This window comes from Brachionichthys hirsutus, chromosome 2, assembly GCF_040956055.1.
Source record: "Brachionichthys hirsutus isolate HB-005 chromosome 2, CSIRO-AGI_Bhir_v1, whole genome shotgun sequence".
Classification (NCBI taxonomy): Eukaryota; Metazoa; Chordata; class Actinopteri; order Lophiiformes; family Brachionichthyidae; genus Brachionichthys; species Brachionichthys hirsutus.
In genome coordinates, this window is record NC_090898.1 from 5837935 (window position 1) to 5846975 (window position 9041).

Sequence of the window (9041 nt, forward strand, 5' to 3'; positions counted from 1 at the left end):
TTTTGTGGTTGCTTATTACAAATTGGATGAAATCATATGCCTCTGCCTTTAGGGAGTTATGAAACACTACTCCCAAAGCCTCAGTGATCATTTCCATACTCATGGGATGGAAACAATTAATTTAAATATTTTGAGAATCAAATCGGTATGCAAAAACTGCTGCACAAAGGGTTTAACATTCATCAGGAATAAGTCACGAAGAGCAAAAATGCAGAATCAACTGGACTTGCTTACGTTTGGTTGAAGATATTTCACCTCTCCTCCAAGAGGCTTCTTCAATGCAGGATCATTTCTAGCAGTTTCCCGTGGGAGGTGGACGTACTGTCCCGTGGGAGGTGAAAGATCGTCAACCAAACCTAAACAAGTCCAGTTAATTCTTTGTTTTGGAGCTCCTTGATTTACCTTGACCTGGATGACTGAGAACCGACACAGATGATCCATATTAATGCAAATTCAGTTGAGATGAAACTAAGTGTTTTCATGCACCCTGATCGGATGATCGGATCGGTATAAACCACCCCTCTCGATCGGGATAGAATTGTGATCGGATCAAACTTGATTGGGTCAGACTAATCCGATTAGGTGTGTACATGAAGCATTTTCATTCCAATCAGGCTTTTAATCCGATTAAATGTGTCCATGTAAACGCACCTACTGATACAGCTAAATATTGTCTGAACTAACGGCCTAAACTTCAACTCAACTTCAACTCAACTTCAACTCAACTTTCAAACTTTATTTGGTATTTTTGACTGGCTAAGTGTAGACGTGCTCGCTGATTCCATTTCACGCTTCACGACACTCTTTGTACGAGCCAGCATGAGGCAAAACTTTGCCACACATTTAATCTGAATAGGAAAATTTGCAATTGCTTCGCTCACGAAAGGGATAAATCGGAAAGACTCTCACCACAATTTGAATTCGGGCAACGTTTCTGCCGGACGGGCGGAAATTATCATTATGCTTGGTAGGAAGGGATAAGCCCTCATCAAGCCACACATTAAAGTAGACTGAAGATTAATCTATAAAGAACTGGAATCCAATATGCTACTTATTTGTACCATTGTTTTTAGATTGTATGTCTGTTTATCCTTGGCTTTCTTCAGTGGAGAAACGACGCGTATCATATTTCTCATAGAGGGCAGTGGTTGCATTGACTTTGCAGAATTTGCATGCTTGTCACATTTCACAGGCAAGTTTGCAACCTGGTCAAAATGAGCAAGAGCCACAACAACACATTATATTTTGTGTGGTGCAAATGTGATGTTACGTGTTGAGTAATGCCTGAAGGCAGAATAATCTATTTAATGGCACCCACTGCCTGGAAACGTCTTCCTCTCAATGAGTTTTAGTACATCAAGCAGTTTACAGTCACAACGGTATGTATAACCACCATCACCTGAAGTCTTACCTGTGTATCTATATACCTTGCAGTTTATGCAAAGAGGTGTATTCAATGACGGCTGTGTGGAACTCCTTGACATGAACACATGCTTCGCTCCAACATTGCTATTCTCTTGAGGACCAGAGTAGTGGGCAACAGAGCTATTTGTTGTTAAAATGGGACCAAACACGGGATATTAAAATCGTGTTTATTTTTTCTTAGCTAAAGCAGTGAATCAATTTCAATGATTAGCAAAAATCATTCCAATATATGTATGTATTTATTTGCATTTGTTTGAATAGCATTTTAATTAAACACCAGCAAATACATTAATTATTATAATAAAAACAATTGGATTATCTTAATTTGAACAAGCAGCTCATGTCCGTTTTTCTACTCCAATTTTTTTTTCCTACTATTTCTCCACTCAGTGGGTTGCGCTGTTGCCTCACAGCAAAATGGTACCGGGCGTTTGAATGTTCTCCACAAAGCATGCAGCATGAATTTGATCACTCCAAGTTATTCATAGGTGTGAGGGGTTGCCTGCGATGCGTGGATACTGCCAGGACAGCCTGCAGCAACACCCGCCACCCGCAAGGCGGATACATTGGCTGTAGCAAATAGATGGATGGATGTTTAACTCATACACAGATAATAAACTCATCAACATTTTTGTTTAGGTGTCAAAGACAGGAAATGTATAAGCATTTATAACGTACAAACACAAGCAACATTAAGACTCATCGTGGGTTTTAACAAAATATAATGCCACATGCACTAAATAAATCTGCTTTGACATTCATGGACACCTTAGCATATCAAGTGCACTCAGTGTCCCAGATTATATTTTGATGATTTCATAGATAAGTGCTTCCATCAAATGGTGAGTTCAGATTCCAAAGTGGAGAGCAACGCACATTCCATTTTGTATCTGGATTCCTTGACTTTATGAATGAAATACCTTTAGTGTAACATTTCATGTCCTGAAGATCTTTGATGACATCTAATAGAATTTTAGTGTGTCCTTGTAAAGTTATGTACGTTGAATCAGTTATGTGTGTTTTAAACCATGTCATCAAAAACCTTTGCGATTTGACGATATTTGAGTTGGGATTCCCAACGGCCCCAACATATTGTTTGTTGTACAGCAATTTAAGCAAAAAACCAACTTATTTTAAGACACATTAAACTCATTGATTGAACGCTCCAAAATAAAACGGCACATTTCGCAAAATGTTGATTTATTCCTTTATTGATCATATTTGAACAGAATCAGCAGAAATTACTTGTCCTTTTACAATAACTGTTACAATAACAGGAACATTTTCCCATTTAACTTAAAGTTATCACATACATAAAGGTGATTTACTATTCAGAATATTTAAAGCAAAAGCTTCTGTTTAGCAGTAGAATAAAACTCTCGAGCGGGCGGCCCGGTGGTGCAGTGGTAAGTGCTGTTGCCTCACAGCAAGGTGGTTGCGGGTTTGAATCCTTTCTGTGAGGTTCAATTGCGTGGGTTCTCTCCGGGTTCTCCCACCACCGGAGGTGTGAGTGAGTGTGTGGCTGATTGTCTGTCTTTGTGTCGCTCAGCGATGAATTGGCGGCTTGTCCAGGGTGTACCCCGCCTCTCGCCCATTGACTGCGACCCGATAACGGACAAAGCGGTTGGAAGATGAATGAATGAATAAAACTAGCTTCTTCTGACAGAAGATAAAATGCGTTTCACTACTGACTAATGGTTTTGGTGTAATTCTCAATGATGCCCTGGAAGTGTTGTTGTGTGTTTTTGTGGGGTTGAACAATGATAATATAACATTTTGGGAGGAAATACCAGAGCAGAAAGGAGTAAAGACTGGACAGTATTGCCAAAGCATTGAGAGTTTGGATATACTTGCCGTGGTAAATAGCGTACTCAGTGGCAAAGATGATCCAGGTGAGGATAAACAGGAGCAAACAGAAGGTTATTGCTTTGGCCTCATTGTAATTTTTTGGGAGGTCTTTTCCCATATAGGAGAAAATGAAGCAGAGGGAACACAAGGTCACAAGCAAAACTATAGAAATGAAGATTCCTCGAGGTCTAATATCACATCCAAGAATGATTTTGTCTCGGTACCAGAAGGTATCATTGTAGGGCTTGGGAGGGTCATAAGAATATCCAATGAGAAGCAAGACTGCCTGAGTAGCAAAGGCAGCAGTGATGACCAGCCATTGCCCGTGATATTTCATCCACCAACTGTGGAGTTTGGGGAACTTGGCAGCAATTTTGAAAATGCAAACAATTTGAAAAGAGCGAACAACAAAACATGCAAGACAAACAGTGTAGAACAAAACAAATGGCAATAACCTTAAGACGCAAAAGGAAATCGTTGGCTTGTCAAAGTAAAAGAACACACTAACAGTACAGAGAGTTAGGCAGCCTAAAATAAGGAAGCACACCGGCCCCCCAGCAGATCTAACAACAGGTGTGTTGTAGTTGATGGCAAAGAGGAGAGACGTGGCTAATGTGAGACCCACAAAGACCCAGGCGCCGACCATGATCAGAATCGCCCTAATGTCTGTGTACGGGACGTACTCCACCTCCCGCAGACGGCATGATGTACTTCCTGGTGCAGACCATTCTGTCTCCTTGCAGCGGATGCACTTGTAGGGGTCGTCTGTTTCGCAAGAGAAGGTTCAACAAAGTCAAGTTTAATATTTTGAAAAAATTATAATGCAATTGACAAAGCAAGTGTTACAGCAGGAGTTATGTTCTTTTAAGATTAGTTTTGGTTTAACTTAAAATTATTCAGTGAGGAAAAAAAAACAAAGTTGTTGATAAGCATGAACTAAATTTGACATAATTTTAACACGACAGCAACGTATTGCATGACGAGAAGAAACCAGTTCAACATACATTTGAAGTGAAATGTATGTTGAACTGGTTTCTCTGGCATTAGAAAAGCCACATACAAGTACAATATGGAGTAGCACAGTTGATGGTGTTCCTCTCATGCATATTCATTTACTGTACCTGTAATGTTGATATAAGTTCCATTTGGACACACTTCACAATTGAAACAACATTTGTAGATTCCATTTTGATTTTTTGCATATCCTACAGCACATTCTTGGGAGCATATTGAAGTAGGCACCTGTTCAAAACAAGCATTTAGCAAGAAAGAAAATGGTAAGTGCACAAGGAGAATGTTGTATGTCCAATAATCTGGAGAGGCTTAAGATGGTGCCATAGGCCGACTCCAAAGTGAGGACCTGAAGGCAAAGCTTTACAAGGGCTCTTTCTTTAAAGAGTATCTGGGGCATGTGATTTCTGGTGATGGTGCCTCCACAGACCCTAGTCAGATTGAGGTGGTATCCAATTGGCCGATCCCCAATCCTGTGTCCGAGCTGCAGTCTTTTTTTGGTTTCGGCAGTTACCGTACTATTGCCGGTTTGTGTAAGGTTTTGCCAAGTTGGCAGCTCCTCGGCATAAGGCTGTGGGCCGTGGCAGAGTCAGACTGCGCTAAGGCAGGTAGGAAAGTATGACAAGGGAATAATCAGGTGTTGGACTGATGAAGGCCAACAAAGCTTTGAGTCCTTGAAAATTAGGCTTGCTCCTGCAACAGTTTTAACCTATGCAGATTTCTCCCGCCTATTTATTTTGGAGGTCGAGAGGTGAGGTGAGGTGAGGTGAGGTGCACAGAACGAAACGTAACAAACTACAGCTCCCTTAAACGTGAGTACTTGGCCCTTAAGTGGGCAATGACTGAGAAGTTTAGGGAGTATGTGCTGGGTAATAAATGCATTGTCTATGCAGACAATAACCCCTCGGTCATTTGTCCTCTACCAAACTGGCTACCACTGAGCAGAGATGGGCCACTCAGGTGGCCCCTTTCGACTTTGAGATCAAGCATCGCAGGGAAGTCAAACATAAATGCTGATGCTCTCTCTCGCCAGCACCCTCCTGGTCCCCAGAATGTGGAAGCTATGCTTCCAGGTACTGCCACACCCAAGCCTCTGCAGCAGGCTCTAGGATAGATGAAGGCTGATGCATCTCAAACTGCCATTGCAGCTATGCGTACTCCTTCTCTGCGTCATGCTCTTCAATTGGTGGATGCTGTTATTCAGGAGCTGTTGAAGTATGAACAGAACATTCTGCTCTGCTGGGGGTGCTTTGCTCGACTGGGGTGGTCCGTTTTGCCGGGGTGCTGTCCTCTGATTGGCTGTTCTTCTGCTTGCTTGCTGCTTCCTGTTGGACTGTGCATGTGCTGTGTGGCCTGCTGAGCTAGCTCTGGGACCATGGCCAAGTGATTTCTTAACTGGGTTCAAACCCAACATTTTAAGTGACTGTGGGGCTATCAATAATTTGTTTATTACCTCCGCTGGGGCAGAAGTTATGTAATCGCTGGCATTGGTCTGTTTGTTTGTCTGTTAGCAAGAAAACTAAAAATATTATGGATGGATCTGGATGAAGTTTTAAAGAAATGTTGGGAATCTTACCAGGAACAGTTGAGTACATTTTGGGGATCCAGAAGAGATCCTGGATTCTGGATCACTTTAAAATTTCCTTAACATTGTAGTTACCGGTAATTGAAAGTCAACATTTGCTCCTTAATATCTCGGCTAAATATAATTTCTTTGTTGCAAAAGAAATTGAGTTACCCAGGAGCGTAGTTTTTACAAAACACTGAAATGAATTGATGTAAAATAAGATTGAGAATAAAATAAGAAGAAAAGTAAAGTGAACCTCTACATCAATAGAAGACATCCTCAACATTGTGCAAAGTATATACAGTATATATATACCGGTGTATATAATAAAATCAAGCAACTCACCGCTCCCTCCTTGTACCACTGAATTTTGCTGCTGTTGATGGAGAAACTGACCCTTGGGTGGAAACTGAAAAATCCAACCTTCTCTGCGTCACCTCTGTGATTCCAATAAACTACATCATAATAACCAAATTTTGGGTCACCATTCTCATCATACTCAATACTCTGGTTTAAAAGTGTGAAGTTTGATTTTTTCAGCTCTGCTAGAATCTGATGTGGGCACACAAAGTTCAGACGATCATTAGTTACAGTTAGTTTTGTTAGATATATTAATATGGAATGGATATATAGGTGGGGATTGAATACATGATTGAATTCTCTTAAATGAGCATAGACTTGTTGTTTTTGCTGATACTGACATTGCAAGGTCAGTAATGAAAGGAAAGTAAGGTATCATAATGACACAAATATGATCCTATATAGGTGTACGCATGCTGGTTCAAATAACTGGGCTGAGGTTAGAGATTACGGCTCTCAGTAAATTAAATAAAAAAAGAATGGCAATGGCTGATGTAGATTATACATCTATTTCAGAAATTCAAATAAAATATACATTTCATTAATAAAATATTTTTTTTAATTCAAATTCAAATTTTAATGTGATTATCATCGAGTTTAACATTTATAAACATGCATGACCAAATTGTGGTGTCTAATTATTGGTATACTTACCATGTGTGGATGTACTGTAATATTGTGATTACACCTGCCATTTCCACATTGCAAGACATTGTGTAAGGCATGAGCAATGGAATATACAGCAGAATAGACAGGAAAGGAGAAGGATGGATCAGCATCAATAATACCCTCTGCACTGAGGCCATTTTGATTGCAAACCTCATTTTCACAATGAGTCTGTCTTTTGGCAGAAGAGATAAAATTATTGAAGCCAGGTATTTTTATTTCTGGTTGTGAAACTCCAATTATAGTTCCAATATTTTGTATTCCTCTCTCCTTGGGGAGTTTCTTGTTCAATGACCATCCATCATCTGCAATCCACACCTTGTTTGTGACATTCAGTCGTATTGCTGATCCAATTAAAGCTTCAGCAATCCCCTTTGGAGCAAAAACAATAATGGCGCGTATTCTTTGCGATTCAATCTGTTCGAACATGAGGTGGAAATTTGTATTTATGTTGAGATCTTTGGTGTACCCCAGACAAATGTCTGTGTCCTTAATCCTTTTAATGAAAAAACCACGTCCATCAATACCAAAATGGTTATCACTGTTAAGAAAAGCAACCCATCTCCATTTGAAATGCAGGACAATGTTGACGATCACCTCTATGACATCCTTATTGGGGTGCACTGTTCGCAGAAAAGAGGGAAAATTCTGCTTTCTTGAAAAAACAGAACTCGAAGCTCCGTAACTGACCTGTCAATACGGTAACAGAGAAATTCATAATTTTCAGTGACAAATGTTTTTAAAATACAAGATTAAAAATATGACATTTTATCACATTTTTGATGTAGGTATGCTTTTAGTTACTTAATCTGTATGTAAAAAAACAACAACCTGTGAATCCACAATGGTTAGCAAATTTACCATGGGTACGAAATCCACCATGAGCAGTGGGGCCACAGACAAGACCTGAGTGCTTGTAAAGGGACCAACCACTCCTATTATATTTGAGATTCTTGACCCATATTTATATTGTTCATCCTTAGGCTGGATTAAACCATTGACTGAGACGAGTTTTAAAACATCTGAAAAACTCTGCAGATCTGAGCAGTGGTCAAATATTTCATAGCCCAGAGATACATTTGGCAGTAGGTTGGCAGAGTTATTGATTTCCTCCACAGAGAATCTCATTAACTGAAGCCTTCGATAGTTTGGGAGAAGAAATGGTTGACTACAGAGAGAATGGAAAACAGGAGCGAGGGATTAGCTTTTGAAAAAATGTAAATGCAGTTTCAAAACCTGTTTTGCAAATTTTGCCACAATATTTAGGTTTTGTGAAGGTTTAAATAACTTTTTTTTTCCTCAAGAACTTTGGTCATATCTAATATACATACGTAACAACATAGTAACAACATGCAGTATTTGATTATTTCCTCCGCCAAGGAGGTTATGTTTGTTACAAGGATTACGGAAAAACTGCTGGATGGAAATTTGACGAAAAAATATCTGAAGATGGGTCTTGGTCTAACTTAAATCCCATACAATTTTGAAAGCAATCCATATAACTGTCTGGATACAAAAAAATCTGCATTTTCCCATTTACTTATAATGGAAGCTTTTATATACAGTATATATATATATATATAAAAAAATCATATCTTGTAAAATATGGATTCAATTCACTCACCAGAAATTACAGTCATAAATGGTCCAATATGCACTATAATGCCAAATGTCTTCTGGATCTGATCCAGGATGATGTCAGGAAAAAATATTACATTTTAACATTGAAAACTCCATTTATGGATTCAAAAATCCGATTCACTTTTACTTTTCATGGTTGTTGTATAGATCCCAATAACAATGTATAACCTTTTGATGATGATCCAGATCATCATGTGGGTGGTGTAAATCTAATCACGAGGGGAATGTGTTGTTTGGCGGAGGTCTGCGCTCTCTGAGTGCTTTTCTAGTTAAAAAGTTACAGCAAAATGATTAGGAGAAAAATATGCCAGATATCTGCTAAGGTTTACTGTAATACTCACCTGGAGCAGTCAATGGCTTCTGGTTTGTCATGATGAACAGGGGCGTTCACATGATGAATATCAAAAAGCCCACCGATCAAATAATCTCCTTTCAGTTGAAATTCTGAACCAGGGAATGCACAGAGATCCAAGGTTTGTAGAAGGGAGCCCAGAAAACACAGATGAGTAAGAAAATTAGCCAT

The 9041-nt window shown here is 39.4% G+C and overlaps 1 protein-coding gene across 1 annotated transcript; it reads right to left on the bottom strand.

Annotated features, from left to right (window-relative positions):
• Positions 1-3109: 3109 nt before the first annotated feature.
• Positions 3110-9041, bottom strand: LOC137907383 (taste receptor type 1 member 1-like). Its single transcript, XM_068751716.1, has 6 exons — positions 8860-9041; positions 7739-8045; positions 6866-7567; positions 6197-6403; positions 4395-4515; positions 3110-4038 (listed from the first exon to the last, which is right to left on the bottom strand). Exons 1-6 carry the CDS (start codon positions 9039-9041, stop codon positions 3110-3112), a joined length of 2448 nt encoding a protein of 815 aa, XP_068607817.1.

What these genes read in the sequence shown, in the direction of transcription:
- LOC137907383 (XM_068751716.1), bottom strand. Translation starts at nt 9,041, where the DNA reads ATGGCTAATTTTCTTACTCATCTGTGTTTTCTGGGCTCCCTTCTACAA. An exon ending in GAAGCCATTGACTGCTCCAG is followed by an intron (nt 8,046 to 8,859) that starts GTGAGTATTACA and finishes TTCTCTCTGTAG; the next exon opens with TCAACCATTTCTTCTCCCAA. An exon ending in TTACAGTACATCCACACATG is followed by an intron (nt 6,404 to 6,865) that starts GTAAGTATACCA and finishes TGCCCACATCAG; the next exon opens with ATTCTAGCAGAGCTGAAAAA.